This window comes from Vespa mandarinia, chromosome 6, assembly GCF_050613455.1.
Source record: "Vespa mandarinia isolate Hongniang chromosome 6, ASM5061345v1, whole genome shotgun sequence".
In the NCBI taxonomy this organism is placed as follows: Eukaryota; Metazoa; Arthropoda; class Insecta; order Hymenoptera; family Vespidae; genus Vespa; species Vespa mandarinia.
Window position 1 is genome coordinate 2002501 of NC_140815.1, and position 19978 is coordinate 2022478.

General features: G+C 29.4%; 1 protein-coding gene across 14 annotated transcripts in view; it reads left to right on the plus strand.

Moving 5' to 3' along the window:
* The window catches only part of chb (CLIP-associating protein), a 41872-nt gene extending 22180 nt beyond the window's left edge, over window positions 1–19692 (plus strand). Inside the window, exons 1-25 of one of the 14 annotated variants that reach the window (XM_035864233.2) lie at window positions 1210–1349; window positions 3402–3549; window positions 3639–3853; window positions 4002–4033; window positions 4122–4206; window positions 4825–4902; window positions 5364–5521; window positions 5600–5836; window positions 6072–6325; window positions 6388–6572; window positions 6743–6868; window positions 7092–7202; window positions 7566–7661; window positions 7815–7995; window positions 8167–8404; window positions 9309–9374; window positions 10108–10439; window positions 10569–10872; window positions 11007–11167; window positions 11247–11400; window positions 11613–11745; window positions 11870–12029; window positions 12119–12350; window positions 12416–12628; window positions 13037–19692. In XM_035864233.2, coding sequence (XP_035720126.2) covers window positions 3506–3549; window positions 3639–3853; window positions 4002–4033; window positions 4122–4206; window positions 4825–4902; window positions 5364–5521; window positions 5600–5836; window positions 6072–6325; window positions 6388–6572; window positions 6743–6868; window positions 7092–7202; window positions 7566–7661; window positions 7815–7995; window positions 8167–8404; window positions 9309–9374; window positions 10108–10439; window positions 10569–10872; window positions 11007–11167; window positions 11247–11400; window positions 11613–11745; window positions 11870–12029; window positions 12119–12350; window positions 12416–12628; window positions 13037–13240 — 3999 coding nt within the window. In that variant the 5' untranslated portion in view covers window positions 1210–1349; window positions 3402–3505 and the 3' untranslated portion in view covers window positions 13241–19692. Of the gene's footprint in view, window positions 1–1208; window positions 1350–3401; window positions 3550–3577; window positions 3854–4001; window positions 4034–4121; window positions 4207–4824; window positions 4903–5363; window positions 5522–5599; window positions 5837–6071; window positions 6326–6387; window positions 6573–6742; window positions 6869–7091; window positions 7203–7565; window positions 7662–7814; window positions 7996–8166; window positions 8405–9308; window positions 9375–10107; window positions 10440–10568; window positions 10873–11006; window positions 11168–11246; window positions 11401–11612; window positions 11746–11869; window positions 12030–12118; window positions 12351–12407; window positions 12629–13036 lie in introns of those variants that run through there. The other 13 variants (XM_085657519.1, XM_035864236.2, XM_035864234.2 and 10 more) reach the window with 13 other exon arrangements.
* Window positions 19693–19978: the final 286 nt, after the last annotated feature.

Here is a 19978-nt window from a genome sequence, read left to right on the forward strand (position 1 = left end):
TTGTTTTAGTCATTTACATAAATTTTCATTCGTTTTATGCTAAATTCATTTTTCGATTATGTCGCATTCTTCTTTTTTTTTTTTTCTTTCTCTCTCTCTCTTTCTTTCTCATTTATGGTTTTGTTATTTTAACGAAGGTCACGTCATTCTTTGAGAGAGAAAAAGAAATGATCAATCGTAAACACGCTATGGCATTTAATATTTGTATCCTAACGTATAAACCTCTTCTCATTCTCATCTTTCGTGTTACGCAAAAAAAGAAAAAAAGAAAATAAAAAGAAATCATAGAATCGAACGAAAGTCACGACATTAATGACGATAATATATACGAATACGACTATAATTTTTTAGAATTCGTCGAAGAGATCGTTATCAACGAAGGAAATTCCAAACAAATCGAAACTTCGTCCAATGAATATCCTTTAATAAAGGTTCATCTCACGTCGCAAATATATTTTGCTTTCTCTTGAGGAGAGGTTTATTTAATCGTCGTTGTCGTCAAAAATATATTCCACGTAGAAATCATTTTCTAATTTCTTTTTCTTATAACTTTCGCGTATCATCAATTCCAAGAAGATGATCATCGCCATTGGAATCGAATCACGTTATTTTATACAATAAAATTAATCGAACAACTTTGCACAAGTTGCCAGTTTTTTTTTTTTTTTTTTTTTTTTTTTTTTTTTTTTTTTAATCTGCAGAAAACGTGTTTGTACTTGTAATTTATTTTTCTTTTTTTACTCTCTTTTTTTTTTTTTTTTTTTTTTTTAAGATCCTAGTATATGTAGATCAGCATTTCTTTTTTCGTTGTATTTTTTTGTTCCCTCCTTCCTTTCTGTTTTTGCATTCCTCGGATCTCTCTATAATCAGGTTACCTCGATCTATTTATGTATCTGTCTCTCTGTGTATCGCGTAATCGAGAAGGAAATGAAATTTAAAAAGAAAACAAAATATAAAAAAAAGAAAAAGCAATAGGAAGTAATGGTGAAACGGAAAGAAGTTGAAAAAGGAATTTCCGTCGGTCGCAAATTCTCATCGTCGTCGTTGTTGGCACATCATGCATGTTCCCTTCCCCTAATGTGTATCTGGACCCTCGTGATCATCATAGAGAGCATTTGGGCCAACGATAGAGGAAGAGAGCTTTGTGTTGCTTGCCCCTTCCTCCTCTTTTTCTCTTGGTTGAACACCTAGGGAGTTCTCTAGACAAGAGACGCCGCAGTTTGCCTCGTGAGTCCGAGTCGCGAACCGCTTATTGTGAATCGGTCGTATCGATAGAAAGAACTTTGTTCAATTTATTCCGATAAATCTAATAATTCACGAAACTCAGTGTGTACTTGCATAAATAATATGTACGTATGTATGTGTATATATATATATATGTGTATATGTATATGTATATGTATATATGATATACACATGTGTACCGGCAAATTTACGTTGAAGCATCAATGACAAGATGGTCAAGATGGATCTTCTTCATGCGTCGTTTTTCTTCGATATGTTCTTTCGTTTTTCTTTTGTTTTCATCTTTTGATAAATTACCCATTTATTATTTCATTATGACGTATTTTTTATTTACATTTTATATGTGTGCGTATACACACACACACATACACACGTGTGTGTTACTGGCGAACGCATACAAACGTCGATGACAAGTAGATCCTTCTGTGCGTCATTTCTCTTCGTTTTTTTTCTCTTTCTTCACTTCATTTTTTAATAAATTAAACGTCAATTATTTCTATGTGTGACGTACTTTTATTTATGCTTTTATTTTTATTGTTCGTTCTTAAGATCTTTCTCGAAGTGTTTTATGAAAGTTAAAAATCGTTCGATATTTACGTATCAATTAAAATTATTTTGTCCTTATTTGTGTTCTTTGTTAAACGTATTCTGTGCTTTTGTGTTCGGTTGAGTGATGAACGTTATAACAAAAAAAAATGAAAGAACGAAAGAAATTATGAGTTGGTAGTACTGATATTTGCTGTTCTTTTTTTTTTTTTTTTTTACTCCCCTTGTTCGTTCTGATATTCGTCGTTTATTTGAAGCTCTCATGATAAAAATTACCGTGTAACAATTGAACGTAAATGCGTGGCCATGAGTAAACGTGTAAATGTTCGTTCATATGTGTGTATAAGGAAAAAGAAAAAAAAAATATATATATATATTAGTAATAAAATATTCGTAACATAAAGACAAATGTTAAAGAAAAGTGTTAAAGCGATGGTAAAAGTATTGACTCGCGGTTTAATAATATATATATATATATATATATACATATGTACATACACACATATATATCTTGTAAGAATAAATATATCGATAGAAGTAAAACCGCAAGTATAGGTTAAAAATAAGTCTTTTGTATTTATTTATTTTTTTATTATTCAAGACTGGTACAAACACGTGCTTCGATTCCTCTTGCGATCACGTTGCGTATTTTTGATCCTTTCTTTCTTTGTTGTTTTGTCGCATCAATCGAAATCCTCAGGGCCGTAACAAAATCACAAATAACTTCCAATCGTTTTATTTTTCCTCTCTTTATATTTTAAGAGAATAAAAAATAATCGTAATTCCATTTTTGTTTTTTTTTTCTTTTTCCGAATAAAAACAATAACGCTTTATTGTTTCGTTATATTTTCAAATGTTTTTTTTTCTTTTCTTTTCTTAAGAAATATTTCGTATTATATTACATTTCATCGTTCAATTCGTAATACGCGAAGACGTAATACCACAGACGTAATACCATTGAATTTCGATTCTATGCCGATTTAATATTTTTCCAAAACGTTCTTTCAATTATTTCGTATTTCATTATACTATCAATATAAGTATCAGACGTATTATTGATTTAAATTGAACTAATACGTGGATAAATCTGTCTGTGTTTATTTGTAGAGTGTTATTGATAAATATTTTCTTTTTGGTATGGAGAATAAATTTTGAAAGAGAGAGAGAGAGAGAGAGAGAGAGAGAGAGAGAGAGAGAGAGAGAGAGAGAGAGAGTGAGCAGTGAGAGGAAGGGAGGAGGGAGTTTCATGGCAATATTAACTACTGTTGCGTGCTCATTTGAAGGTCGTCACTTTATTTCGTATATCGTACAAATTTATAGTTTACATTATCTATATGTTCTTAAATCAACCACGTCTAAGATCAACAATTAAATTAGTCGTCGTTAGGAGAGCGTGGATAGAAAATCATCTTCGAAATAATACGAAGGGGCGCGCACTTTCACTATATGTACACGCAATGAATTCAGAATTTCTCTTTATAAGTGAGAAATACGTTACACTTTCTTCTATTTTTTTTCTTTTTCTTTTTTTTTTTTTTTTCTTTTCCTATTCAATGTGATATAAAAAATTATCGTGATGTTCCTGACCGCATTGATGTATTTTTAAATAGTGATTCTTTATATATATATTGCAAGTATATAGAAGCAAAAGAAAACTTTTAAATATTAGAATTTTATTTTAATGTATATTTGAAAAATATACGAATAAGATACTATGCGATCTACAATGTATAAAAAGTGTTACCATGAAAATATTACGTGAGTTATGTTGTTATTATTTTTATAGGCATAAGTTAAAAAGTTAAAAAGAAAAAGTTGGTTGATTTGAAATATATGTCCCTTTTAAGTTCGTACAAAATGAATGGTAATGAGATATTGATTCCGAGTGGACATCGTTGTCCACATCGTGGATTAAAGAAGTATCCTAGTATCGATAAAAAGATATGGGATGCTAGTAGTAGGTGGATTCTTCAATGGGATAACATAGTGAAACATCCCGGTGCAAGAGCTAGAGGATGTCATTGCGATATACACAAACCACCATGGTTATATCCTGAATTAGGTACATCAATTATTATCCGTGCTGTTTTTTGATAATAGTCACAAATAATGTCATAAAATTATATACTTTTTAGCTCTTTTATTTTTTTCAAATTATTTGTATATATATATATATATATATATATTTCTTTTTTACTTTTTTGTTATAGTTGGTAAAGACACAGATGAGCCTGACAGAGCAGTAAGTAATAATATATACATTTGAATTTAAACTTTATTCATAAAAGCGAGAAAGATCTTTTGCAAATCTATGTATTTCCATGTTGTAGATTAAGTCAGCACCTTCGAAAAGGACTAATATACTTCTAAAAAGAAGCCAATTTGGTCCAGCAAAGACACCAAGTTCTGCGCTAGGTATATACATGATTTTGAATATATTCGTTGATCTGCGATATTTTCATATATTAATTATCATAAAAGGATAATATTGTAACAGAACAGGCGCATTAAACAAAATTTTTTTTCTTTCTCACAGATTGTTTTTGCATTATTTTTTATTTAGAATGCATTTGTATATTCTACACATTTAAGTTTGTTAAGCATATTCAACATTCTTTTTTTTATGCGAATGATAATTTTATTCTTTTGCACATATCATAATCTTTAATAACAATACATATTGACATTTATTGATAATTATGTTTAGACATGTGTCATGTACTTTATATCTTTTTTTTTTTACTGGCTTTAATCGATTTCTTTACTAAATATAATTTTCATACATACATTTATCCTGATAAATTTCGACTACTTTATACATGTGTTGTAATCTGTCTGTTAATATCATAAAAGTAGCACAAATTCATGCATTCCCTCCACACATCTGTGCACTGGAATAATATAATCTTTATGCTTATTTATTATTGCATCGCAACCTAATATTGATATTATTTTTGGAAGTTTATTATCAAAGCATCAATAAAGTATTGATGTTTTGTTAATAAGATTGCTAACAATTTGCTTGCATGACAGCTACGCCTGGTAACATACATGCAACGGTCCCACGAGCAGCAACCGTCAGTAGGTCTGTGTCACTAAGATCAACATCAGGTATCTAAATATTTTTTTGGCTATTACTATTCTAATATTATATTACTACCTTCTATTTAACATATAACTATATGACTGCTGGAGTAGTAGATATTGATAGAATATTAATCAAATAACTAAATAAAAAATTATTCTACGCAAAAGCTTAATTGGACTGAAAAAATTATGTTGGTCATTTGATTATGTGCATTTTGTTTTTATGTTTTTGTCTATATGTTATGTGATTGTGCCACTCTTACATATAAATACATAATTGTTACAGTAAGATGCTTTTTCACAACTATAATATCATAATTCTATTATTATATTTGAGTTTAAATACGTTACAGTTTTATAATAAAGTAATTTTATTTGTAGCTTTATTTCAAATTTGAAAAATTAATACAATCTATTATTGATAAATGTTATTATCCATTTTAAAATAAAAATTTATTTTTATTTGCATTTTATAAAATACTTAGGTCAAGCTGGTGCTGTTGATGAAGAAACATTCTTAACATCGTTTGAGGATGTATCATCTATTAATTTGTTCTCTGCAAAGGATTTGGAAGAACAAATGAAAATTATAAGAGATACAATTGGAGATGACAAGAAAGACTGGAAACAAAGAACAGAAAGCGTATGTATTGACAAAATTTATGCTATTCCATGATTTTATGATGTTATAATATATGTTTTATATAAATTGTATTAACAGCTGAAAAAACTTAGAGCAATTGTTCTTGCTGGTGGTATGAACTATGAGAATTTTCTGGATTGTTTGAAAAGTATACAACGACCGTTTGAAGTAGCATGTACAGATCTTAGGTCACAGGTTGTACGAGAAGCTTGTATTACTTTGGCATTTCTGAGTCAGCATTTAAAGACCAAGTTTGCCAGTTTCGGAGAAGCAGTTCTTTCGACTCTAATGAACCTCATACAGAATAGTGCCAAGGTAATGATGGTGATACTGTATTTGTGAATAATATATGATTAGTAAATATACGATTAAATAATATATGATTTGAAAATATATAAAAACTGATTAATAATTAAATTAACACATTTGTAAACGTTGCTTCTCAAATATTAAATTCAATCCTGTTAATTTATTTGGTTGATAATTTTTAACATGAAAGAGTAATCTAAACTAACCATGTATATTATTATTATACTTGTTACATCATTAGGTCGTGGCAACAGCAGGGGCTGTGGCTGTTAGATTTATCCTTCAACATACACATTGCAGTAGATTCGTCCCGATTATTACATCTTCGCTAAATAGCAAAAGTAAAGACATTCGTCGTGCTTCGTGTGAATATCTAAACTCGATTTTACAAACGTGGTCCACTCAAATATTGCAAAAGCACGTAATGATATTGCAAGATGCTATTAAAAAAGGAATTGCCGATTCTGATTCAGAGGCAAGAGCATTCGCCCGAAAGTAAGTATAAACTAGTATTATTTTTCTCAAACAGATTATAATTCTTAGTCATATATGTTTAGATCATATTGGGCCTTCAAAGATCACTTTCCGGAACAAGCAGAAGTACTTCTCAACAGTCTTGATGCAACCTATAAGCGTTCACTGATGTCTCTCAGTAATAGTGGAAGCATCAACAGTTTAAATGTAGTAACGCGATCAACGAGCGTTAGTCCAAGAGCATCAAGACCTGCATTAAGTGCCACAGGTAGATATCCATTTGTTAATAATAGAAAAAATATTTAAAGAAGATTAAAAAAAAAAAAGAAAAAAAAAAAAAGACATAATTATCGGTAGTCCAATGACTGAAATAAAACCCATATTGCTCTCTTTTTTTCATGCTGCTTTATGTCTCTTCTTTGCATTAAATATACGAAGGTAGTACGGAAAACTTGCATCAGGCACCAGGCCCACCTCATGGTCCGCTCAGACGTACTCCGTCGTTACCTCGTTCATATCGTCAGTCTGGCATCCCAATTCTACAAAGACCCACAGATAATCATTGTAATTGCATCATTGTAATTATTTTATGTTTCCTGCAGTTTTTCTTCTACACGTTTCAATGTAAAATAGAATTGTATTGTTTAATGATCGTTAGTATCATAGATAATTTACAGACACTATGAGCTTGGGCCACACGTGAAATATGTATATATGTTAATTGAATGTAATTCTATGTTGCAAATTCTTCTAAGATGCAAAAATTACGTAGCTTATGTTTTTACAGATCGAGTCACGCCAGGTGTTAGATCTACTAGTGCGATAGATTTACAAGCTGCCCAAAGAGCCAAAGCAAGAATGACATATGCAAATATGAGTAGATACAAAGCTACACTTCGTAAGTAATCAAATTTTTATTTTTGATTATTTTCAAAGATATATGAAAGATGCAAAAGTAGTTAATTCGTTAATTAGTTAGTTAGTTAGTTAGTTATGTATGTGTGTATGTATCTATGTATGTATGTATGTATGTATGTATGTATGTATGTATGTATGTATGTATGTATGTATGTATTCCTTTTTTATTGAATTATTATTATTATGCTGCCTGAAGATAATGATCATAGTCATCAGAGTAAACAAGGTATTATTATTTTTTGCCTTTTAGTGTAATATTCGCATATTATTTTTGTAGGCATTTGCTTTAAATGCATAGGTATGTTCATTTATTTCTGCTAATTTTAATACTTTTGTCGTATAGCAAGACATAGTAAATCGCCTGATACCGCTGCAGTTGCCAGTCCTGAACGGACAGCTAGAACAAGAACAAGGGTAGCGGGGGTTTCACAATCGCAACGTAAGTATTTGAAAATGATAAGGATTTTCGTAATTTTTATATTTCTTAAAATCGTGCAATCATATACAACACATATATGTATATCATGTACATATAAATTTACATATAATTTAATAAAAATTTTTATGAACGTTTCTCTATTTTTAATGATAGCCAGCAGCAGATCGGGTTCACCGTCATCAAGATTGAGTTATACAACATATAATCGTGAAGGAGAATCATTAATAGCGAGACCAAGGAAATTATCTGGACATGGAATTCGAAGTACTGGCAATAGTCGTGAACCTAGTCCACAGAGATTTGGAATGGACAGAAGTTTTGGATGTAAAATGCGGTATGTATGCTTTTGTTTAAATATGATGATAATTTTTTTTTTTTTTTTTTTTTTTTTTTTTTTTTATAATATTAAATCAATCATCTTTGATTATTTAGAAAAATGTATGTGTATATGTAGTAATAAATTGAATCCATGTGATAATAATGATATATAATTATAATTAATTAGAGGAAGGAGTTTACATATGTCACCAACAGATAGGCCTCAATCTAGACCAGTTATGGCACAGAAGATGTTACAGCAATCTCGTGAAGCTGAGTCTGCTTTGGCAGATGCACTTACCTTCGATAGCATTGACAGTTGTTACAATAGAGCTACAAGAGTTAAAGGCGAACACAGCGATGACAGCGAAACTAGCAGTATATGCTCAGAACGCAGCATGGACAGTTTCAGGCGACCTAGTGATGTGAGTTCTTGAAGTTTGAAAATCAGTCTTATGTTTCCCATTACAAAATAATTCAAAGTTAAAGAAAAAACAAATCAGTGATATAACATTCGACAAAGCATATTCATTGTTAGACCTTAGCTTTTCCTTATAAAAACTTCTAGTAGTGGAAGCACTTAATGCTTAATGCATGGTACATGTTTTAAGTACGAGTATTATTTCTACTTTTTCTGCTTACTATTTATTTAAGTTCGCATTTTTTAATTATTTTTTAATTATTTTTTTTAAATGCAATATCATGGGTAAATATTTGACATGTAAATATTAAAATAATACAGATAATGAATATGCTATAATTAATAGATGTATTTGATATTCGTAAAAATTCAATAGTACTAATTTTAATATTTTATTGATTCGAATAATATGTATCTCATATTACTGCTGTAAAACGCTTACAATGCAGTTTTATATATATATAGTGTATATTGCTTAAATCATTATCATATAAATATTTGTCGTGCTAACACATTATAACTTTTTTTCACGTATCAATGGTTGTGTTTACAAAGTTTTTAATATTTTGGTATTAGTAGTCTCTGGCATATTCTGATTCTATTAGTCTCTATAGGTACGTTTCTAAAATAATACGTATTTTGTATAAAAAAGAAAACATTTCTTAATGATTGTTTATTAACATATTATAAATAATTTTGATAAAACGTATCGGATCAAGAGGAGAATAATGTGAGATAAATGTAAAAAGAAAAACTTTTTAACGCAGAGTTGGGCATTCTGCGTAAGTGTAGCTAACGCATGTCTGATTTTTCATTTTCCTTTTTGTTGCGGCGTGTTTGTTTGGTTTGGACTAACGCAATGTGCCATTGTATACTTCGTATCTGTCCATCGTCCATCTACCCATTAGTCGTTCTCATGGAGTGGCTCCCAGCAAAGACTGTACCGTGATATCTGGGATCAGTCTATCCCAAAGGTTTGTGAAATTTAGTTTTTCTAGAAATTTTTTCCCCACCATGCCTACCTCTTTTTTTTTTTATAACATTTCTATTAATATTAATCATCAGTGACATTAGAAACGTTTCTCGTATTGTGCATTTCTACGTCATTTACTTGATAAATATTTATATTAATTATACATATATTTAACCGTTTGAGTCCCAAGCAGCGCGATCACTGTGATTTTATGTCGAGAAAACCCAGCATATTTCGAGCATTGTAGACAACTGACAGTGCGGATTGTAAAATTTTTCAAAACGATGAAAAAATACGAGAATCACATTACTTATCTCAAACAAGAAGCGCTATCGCGCTGCTTGGGTATTTTCAAACATATATAGGGAAAGCGCTATTGCGCTGCTTGGGATTCTTCGACAGTGTTTTTTCAATACCGTCTGGGACTCAAACGGTTAAATTACAAATATAAATTCACATTACAGTCGATTATCAAGATCAATCTATTCTTCTTCGATTTTTATTAAGTTTTACGTTTTCTTCCATATCATTCATTTAGATATTAAATCATATTGTCTTCAATCAATCAATAAATTACAGAAATTGGATATATGAGGTTATTCTCTAATTTATAAATTTATAGATAACCGACAATAATATTTTACAAAAGAAAAAATATATTTTGTACTAGTACATGTGATTTAATAATAAAATCAAATTCCGTATTTATTGTAAATGATTTATATGTCTTTTAGGATATTAAAGAAATAATTGAAAATTGTGCTCACAAACATTGGGGTGACAGGAAGGAAGGTTTAGTTGGATTACAACACTTCCTTGCAAATGGGAATACATTGACTGCAACCGAATTGCGCAAAGTTACGGATATATTTACTAAAATGTTCATGGATTCGCATACAAAAGTGTTTAGCTTATTTCTGGATACTTTAAATGAACTTATTACAACTCACAATGAAGATCTTAGCGATTGGCTATACGTTTTATGTGCGAGACTTTTAAACAAATTGGGTACAGATCTATTAGGATCCATCCAAGCTAAAATTCATCGAACATTAGATTTTGTAAGGTAAAACATTTTTCTTTTTTTTTTTTTTTTTTTATTTTCTCTCGAACGAACTATTTATGAAACGTTTTATCATAATGACCAATTTCATTTTTATTATTATAAATCCATCGAATTCTTTTCTAAACGCAGAGCATCCTTCCCCGGTGAACAATTATTGCCAGCTGTGATGAGATATTTAACCGATCCGACGCAAACACCAAATTCTCGTGTAAAAGTTGCAACCCTTACTTTTATTACACAAATAGCAGAGACTACGGAGCCCTCTGCGTTAAACAATTCTGCTGGAACAGCACTAGCTAGATTGCTTGACTGGACGAACGATGTCAAAAGTCAAGATGTTAGAAGGCACGCACAGGAAGCATTTATAGCGCTTTACAATTTAAATCCCCCACAAGTGACAATGATATTAGCGGAATTACCGAAATATTATCAAGTAGGTTTTACACGTTTTCACTCATTTTTAATTTAAACGAATATAAACTGAAATTGACGTTATTTTTCTTCTATCTTTTTTCTTTTTTTTTTTTATTTATTTATTTATTTATTTTTTTTTTTTTTTTTACGAAGGAAGCTGCATTACCCTTAGTCCAAAATCATTTAAGAAGGTCATCGGGATCGAGTAATCCAGCTTCTCCTGGTACACCACCACCACGAGCACAACACTCTCCTGCACGTAATAAGAAGAACGACGTTGATACGGCTGATGACAATTTAGAAGAAGTTTATAAGTAAGATAGTAATGGATTTTAAATAATTACATTAAAAATAAACATATTCCCTTCATATATTTCAAACATTTTAATCTAGAACCTCTTCCTACAGATCATTACGACGTACAACGGCGGAGATTCAAAATTATGGATTTGAGCGTTTAGAAAGAGCTACAACTAGCAAAGATAGTGGTATTAGTAATATGGCTGATTTAGAAGAAAGAATAGAAGGTCTAACGTTATCTAATTCGGTAAGGATACAATCATTGTTTTATAAAGTCAAAAGGTTTTTCTTTATTTAATAAATATTTTTACCTGTTTATTATGACAAGTAAAAATAAAAATGTAATATAAAAATATAAATATATATTTAATACGACGTTTTTAAGTAATAAATATTGTTATATATTATTATTATTGTTATTATTATTGTTATTGTTATTGTTATCATTATTATTATCAGGGAAGGTCTTCTTCTGTATCATCACCAACGCAAAGAGGACGATCGGTTACGAATATAACAGTAAATGGTTCTAGTGATACAATTGCTGGAGATCTAATATTACCTCAAGAAAATAATGGTTATAAAACTCATGGTAAAAAATAAAACTAATGATATATATATATATATATATATATATATATATATATATATATGTACTTTAATAAATATAACCAGATTTGATATAACCAGAGATATATTTGAAATTATTATTTTAGGATCATCCCCCGACTCAACCAAGAGACCAGAAGTATTAGATAATATGATTAAGACGTTACAATCAAAATTGACGCAAACTTCAGAAAAGGTAGCAGCTTTGCAGGAGTTTCAGTTATACGTTAGAGAAGGAGATGCCACATATGTCAAACAAAATTTCAAGTATTACTTGCATTGACTTATCCTCAAGCATTGATTTATCCTTTAGTATTAACGATTTTTTCACTTATTCTCTTTTCTTTTTATTTTAGAAAACTTCTCAAGACATTATTAGATAGGGTAAATAGCGATAGTCAACAGTTACAAATAGAAGTACTTCAGACGTTAATTGATATGCTCAAATGTCCAGAACTCTTGGAAAGTTTTTCTGTTTTTCCTGAATTGTTAGTATTGAAAGTGATCACTGCCCACAAGTTTGATGATCAAAAAGCCGATGGTAGTTCCAGCGGGGAGAGTGTTAGAGCGCCGGTAAGGATGTCAGAGGTATTTGTTCGTTCGTAATAATTATTAAATATGTATGTTTGTGTAATTTATAATAAGAAAAAAAGGCACAGGTTCTTCGGACAGCGGAGAAGTGTGCCGCGACAATTGCCACGGTTCTTAGACCGGAACAAATTATTCTCGTTGTATCAACTATAATAACAACCGAACCATATCCCTTAAATATGGGTGCGATTAAAATGCTTCACAAAATAGTCGAACATTGGGGACGCGAAGCTATAGAACCTCATCTATCGAAAATTATGCCAGGACTTATTAAGGTATACAAATTTTAAATGAACAATTCTATAATAATATACACCTTGGTCTCATTTTTTTTACACGAAGGATGCTTATCGTATAAAAAAACGAAAGTATTTTTCGTATAAAAATGATTCAAATAAAATAAGTATTGCACTTAAGAGTGTTAAACTAATGCAAGTTATGCAAAAGGAGAAATTTAAAAAAGGAAATTTTTTTCTCTCAGAAAAAGAAAAAGAATAAATATGCACGATTTTCTTGACCATTTTCTACATACTTACTAATCAATGTGCGTTTTCACAACATTGTAAAGAAATAAGTAAAACACATTAAGAAAACCGTGTAATTATGAATCGTGTAAAAAGAGAGAACCACAGGTGTATACGTTTGATTTTTTTCGATCGAATATTATACTATAAATATTTCAGGCATACGACGATGTCGAAAGTACGGTTCGTAAAAGTGCAGTTTTTTGTATGGTTGCAATACATGCAGCAGTTGGCGAAGAAGTCTTAAAACCTCATTTGAGTTCTCTATATGCAAGTAAATTAAAGCTTTTGTATATTTACATACAACGTGCACAGCAAACGAACAGTCAACCGGCAAGTCCACGTAGCAACAGCAAGAATTAACTAACAACTAATTCTGCGACATTAAGAATCGCAATACTAAGAAGATTCGCGCGTCTAAGTGCAAGACACGAACGAATGTTGGTTAGCTTTCTCAGCAAATCGAGTCCGTGAACGTTGAGAAAGAAGAATCGTCGTCGGTACGAGTACGTTGTGCCTCCTGACAGTGATGTTACACGCGAGGGCGAATGATTACTACATATGATTTCGAAAATGAAAAAAAAAAAAAAAAAAATAAAAAAAGAAGAGGGGAAAAAATCACGCGTTATTTTCATACGCACCGATATGCGTTAAATTCGATCGAGAACACATTAGGCAAATCGTTAATAATTAATATTTTTTTTTTTCCAAATAAGATACACGACGTCTTTACATTTCATTTCGAATAATAAGATTATTACAAGCGTAGCGAATCCAATCGCGAATATATATATATACATATATATATATACATATATATATACATATATATATACATATATATATACATAATATACATATATATATACATATATATATACATATATATATATATATATACATATATATGCATATTATATGTATGTCGGTTCTTTGAGGTAGGAATGAACCTACGCAACATAAATTAAGTGGGCAAACAGTATGACTTTATCTTTTTTTTTTTTTATTTTTTTTCTTTCTCATTTCTGTATTTATTATTAAAAGAAAAAAAAAAAGAAAAAAAAAAAGAAGCACGATATTTACTCCTTTGAGATCTGAAGTTGGTAAATTGATTTCTGATGGTATATATCGTTTTACGCGTGTAGGACTGTCGTTATTGTAACAGATTGTTCCGTAAATTTTGTCATATGTTACAGAGCATATATATATATATAGTAAGATCTGTATGCATTATGTTATACGGAGAATTTTCGAAAAGAGAAACTCACGGTTTGTATACTTCTCATTTTTGGGAGACACTACGATTAGTTAGTATCGCTGTGTAAAATCATTTAGTCCTAAGTGATCTTTGTGTTTATTATTATTATTATGATTATTATTATTATTATTATTATTATTATTATTATTATTATTATTAATATTATTATTATTATTATTATTATTATTATTATTATTATTATTATTATTAATATTAATATTGTTATTATTATTATTTCTTTTTTCTTTTTTTTTCTCCAATGCGTAAATGTGAATATAGATATCATCTTATTTTTCCCCATTAAACAGCGGTATTGCATAATATCTGTCTTTTATCCGAATCTTCCATAAACCTAAATGCAGGTCATGTTTAGTTGTATATAAACATATACTGATTATATGAGAGACTGATATTAAAAAAAATCCTACACTACGTTGTTTAATTTGGTCGTTATATAGAACCGGAAATAAATTATATACAAAAGATCGCGATATCAAGGTCTGGAGTGTGACATGACTGTCAAGAGGGAGATATATAGGATATACGACTTCCTTTCTAGAAAACGCATAAAGGTAATGCAAGTACCAAGAAGAAGAATATGTATGTGTGTATGAAAGAGAGAAAAAGAGAGAGAGAGAGAGAGAAAGCAAATAGATTGTAATAGGCTTGAGGATCGTAAATAAATATCGAAAGTGATGATAATGTTTGCACCTCACACAATACAACAGTACGGCATTGTTTATGTCGAAAGGAAAATAAATAGTTTATTCGTCTAAAATCAATGTGCTAGTCAAATTTCCAAGGACGCACAATGATGCAAGAGAACACAAACGATGTTTTTGAGTAACAGAAATGATGATACGTATAATAGCATCTGAGATATTTTGTTGAAGAGAAAGAATGAGAGAGAGGGAGAGCGAGAGAGAGAGAGAGAGAGAGAGAGAGAGAGAGAGAGAGAACGAACGAACGAACGAACGAACGAACGAACGATTTACGTGTAACAATAACGGAAAACAAAAAACTGAGAATAAGACTAGAGGTTTCTCGATAATCTTATGTGCTCTAGAGTAATGTTTATTATTATTATTATTATTTTTTTTTTACTATTATTACTATTACAATTATTATTATAATTATAATTATTATTATTATTATTATTATTATTGTTATTATTATTAAAAATCCATCGCGTTGCCAATATTTGAATGAACGCTAAATCAAAGCTAACATTAATTAGTAAAGTATCGTGCCATTGTTGTTTTTCTTTCTTATTTTTTTTTTTTTTTTGGTCTTATTTTATTAAAAATAAAATTATATACGCGGCGTGCATAATGACACAGTAGTATATTAAACAGGCTTACACAGACACACAAATATACATAGATATTATGCGTATGCATTTATACAGATGCGTATGTCATACGACATTGTCCTTTTCTTATTAATTATCATTAACAAAGACATGGCGGAGTACCGTCGGGAATCGTCGAGGTGTTATCGTTACAAATAATTTTTTTTTTTTTTTTTTTTTTTTTTTTACATCCGTCAGTAGGATTTTTATTTTAATTTTATTTAAGTTTATTTGATTTTTTTTTTTTTTTTTGAACATTTTCTCCTTTATTATTTATATAGAAAAGGCATTATTGCCTTTGCTTCTTCTCTATATATGTAAGAATGATGTGGGATAAAAAGAGTAACGAGAGAACAAAAATCTGAAAAGAAATAATAACGAACGGAAACAGGGAGACAGGTCTCTCTGTATGTAATAATAATAATAATAATAATAATAATAATAATAAAAGCGTCTAGAAATATTTTTTTCCGACTAATAAATTTCTAATAAATTATGATGTTAATACGTATATTCAGTAAAAGAGGCAATTAGCAAAGCCAAACCGTGCCAAACATATCCAGGTGAAAAAGATTATGAAAATAATCGACAAGTAGTAGAGAGACGAAAGACGTGTATAACGTTTTATTCGTACGTATAGCATTTTACTTTCTAATATCTGTGTTAGTTTCTGCTTTTAGAAATATAACATAAAGAAAATGCTTCGTTGATAATAGTTGCCTTTTCTATATCGCTCGATTTTTTTTTCTCTTTTTTTTCTTCTTTTTTTTTTAATTCGTTTTGTGATTAATTTGCGATAGCGATAAATCACTTGTACATTATACATACATAAATACATACATATTTTCTTTTAATCCTGGAAATAAAATCATTCAGAAATCATACGGTACATCATAATATGTCATAGACCAATGAAATTTTATTATTATTATTATTATTCATTTTCTGTTTTCTTTTTTTTTGTTTCTTTTTTTTTTTTCTTTTATTCTCTTTATATGCTATAATATTAATGTTCATTGCTCGAGCAAATTTAGTGCAAGTTTCGCATCGTGCCTTCACGTTTTTCTTGGGTTTATTTTTATCTTCCTTTTTTTTTTATTTTAATATCAGACAAAAAAGTAAGATCAGGCGAAGCATTATAACGTTCTTTCGAACAATATTGCGATAAATATCTCGAAAATTTATACGCGTAGAGATAATATCGGTAATAATAGAAATTGTTTTCAGAAGTTCAAATTCCAAGAGATCTAAATTTTTCGACTTATTTTTTCCTCTCATATCTCTGATATATCCATTGTCTTCATATATTCATTTATTCATTTATTCATTCATCCTCCGATTTACAAAAAAAAAAAAAAAAAAAAATCACTTAAATGTGCGAGACGATGGTACATACTATCGGTATCGATTGTGTATATATGTATACATATAGTATTAAAATAATGTACAACATACATATTATCTAGTATTTAAGTGAGGACAATTAGGAGAATACATCGTCACTGCCTCCAGCGTTTGGTCGTACCGACCGTGATTTTGCGTTTTTCTTGGCAAGCAGCCCTCCTGGAGCTTGCTTTATAATATTATTCTTATTTTCAAGGGAAACAGAAAAACAAAGAAGAAAAAAAGAAAAAAAAAGAAAAAGAAGAAAAAAGAACTGAGAGGATTTCGAAAAACGTTCTTCCGTTTTTTCTTTTCTTTTCTGCTTTCTTTTCTTCTTTCTTTCGTTCTTTCTTTTTTTTTTTTTTTTTACGATATATACAGGGTGCGTGTTCTGTAATTAATAATTGATGATACAAATATGAACGCGATAATTCTATGCAAAGGAATAAGTCAAAAAATGTACACTTTTACATTTTTATTTCAATTGATTTGTTTTCTTTTTTTTTTGCTTTTCTTTATAATCAGTTACAAGACATTGAGTAAATCGTTTGTGTTCGTAAATCGATTATTTTTCTTAAAAAAAAAAAAAAAGGAAATAAGAGACAAGTTGAACATTATTATACTATTCGTTCGAGATTTGTAATTTAGATTCTTTTTTTTTTTTTAGGAAACAAATAATTTTACGAAAATTAACAAATTAACGAATCACAAGCGTTTTTATGTGTTTTGTTTCAAATTTGTTAATTAGATTAACTTAATTCAGACATAATGAAATGGGCAAAGCTAATGTTCGAATCACAAAGCTATAATAGATGTTGAAAATTAAAGGGTAATAACTTATCTAAAGATTATGATGTAATAACTATTTAAGTGCGATTTTGCTGGAGGTTTTTAACAAGGATTAACGTGAGAATAACGGACATACGTTAATTCCAGATGATGAGATGTGGCTATCGATTATGTTCTAATAATTCTAATGCTTATATTATTCTTACCCTTATCCGAGAAAAAAAAAAGAAAAAGAGAAAAAGAAAAGGACAAAAAAATAACTTATTTGTATTGTAATAAATGAATGTTAATATTTACACGCTTCTATAACACAAATCAGTCCGTTATAATGCTAGATTATCGTATTCGTAAAGCTACGTGCTGTTTGTTGCTTGAAAAATATTTATCGACGACAATTGGTATTTCTTTCTATACGACACTATTCTATATATTAGATATGTTCTATCTCGGAAGATACATACATACATACATACATACATACATACATACATACATATATACATACATACATACATACATACATACATACATACATACATACATACATACATACATACATACATACATACATACATAAATACATACATACATACATACATACATACATACATACATACATACATACATACATACATACATACATACATACATACATACATACATATATACTTTTTATTGGCATAAGAAAGCAATGAGATAGATCAATACGATCGTTCGATCGATCGAGAGATCGTTCGAAATCAATATTGTGCGCGATCGCTTGTTAGATTGAAATTCGTTTGTTTTTTCGTTATTGTAAAATGTAAGGGAAAAAGAGAGAAGAAGAAAAGAAATAAAGAAGAAAAATGAAAAGAAAAGTAAAAAATGTAAATCGTTAATCGATGATGTTATACATATATTATAATATGTTGTGCGAAAGTTTTGATTCATCGAAAGATCTATATTATATAGCTTTCGAGAATAATTTGTAATTTTATGGAGATTAAATTCGAATATGAATATTCGCATGAGATTTCCTGCGAAATTACGAATTATTTACGTTTCGCGGTTAGAAATAAGTTTGAACAAATATGATCGCGAATCTAATTGAAATAGTTTAATTATAGGAAAGAAAAAAAAAGGAAAAGAAAAAAAAATAAGGAGCAAAGCTTTTTATAAGAAATTGTAATCGGCAAGTTTATTTATTTGGAAATATTTGCTTCAACGAACGAGTATATATAACAAATTTGTATTTATGCAATGTTACAATACTATACATCACAAACGCTCTCATGAATATTTGATTATTATTTCTCTTAAATCGTATTTACATTATACATACATATATTACAACTTACACAATGAGTCTCGAAAAGTCCGCTAAATCTTTTCCTTTATTTTTTTTTCTTTCTTTTTTTTTGTTCCTTTTCCCTCCCTCCCTCCCTCTCTCCCTCACCCCTTTATTTTCATTTCCTACGTGAAAATATTTGTTTATTTCCTCTCGAGACATCGACAGGAACAATCATGTTCATCTATGTTATATGTATATCGTGTTTCCTTTTTAAGGAAAAATTATTATTGAATGATAAAGGAGAAGAGAGAGAGAGAGGGAGGATGCAGTGCAGTATGATTGAATGGAGGTGTGCAAAGCGTGTATTCTCTCGCGTACAACATTAATAACATTTTTCTCGTAATTCGCATGCTTCTTAAAAAAAAAAATGGCGATTCTCTCTTTCCATTTTCTTCCTCTTTACATGAACATCACGAAATGTTATCAGTTTCGACGTACTAAGTCGAAAAAATATACTAAAAAATGAGAGCTTCTGGTATGATGATGATGATGATAATGATAATGATAATGATAATGATAATGATAATGATGACGACGATGATGATAATGATGATTATAATGATGTACGCATAATAAAGTTGTCAAGAATGATGATTTTTTCACGCTGACAAAAATGTATTACTGTAAATTACTACTACGATGATATTAATTGTATTGTTATTGTAATTGCTAACTTGACATAATAAAGTATTGCGATAAAATAATGATTTATTTTTTTTTTTTGTCAACAAATATTATTCTATGACAATTGTATAATAGTCGTATTTATTATTAGGGATGTGAAATCTTCAGGGAAAATTTTCATAGAAATAAGAATTGCTTAAAGGATATTCTTATTGCGTGAATATTTTATTAATAGTTTCAATATGTAATATTACATTCATATTATATCTTACATCTCTATGGGAGCATACGAGAATATCTCATATGCGACCAAATGGACTTTAACTTGGAAAGTTTTTCATTCAATCATGCTTCTTACATTTTTTT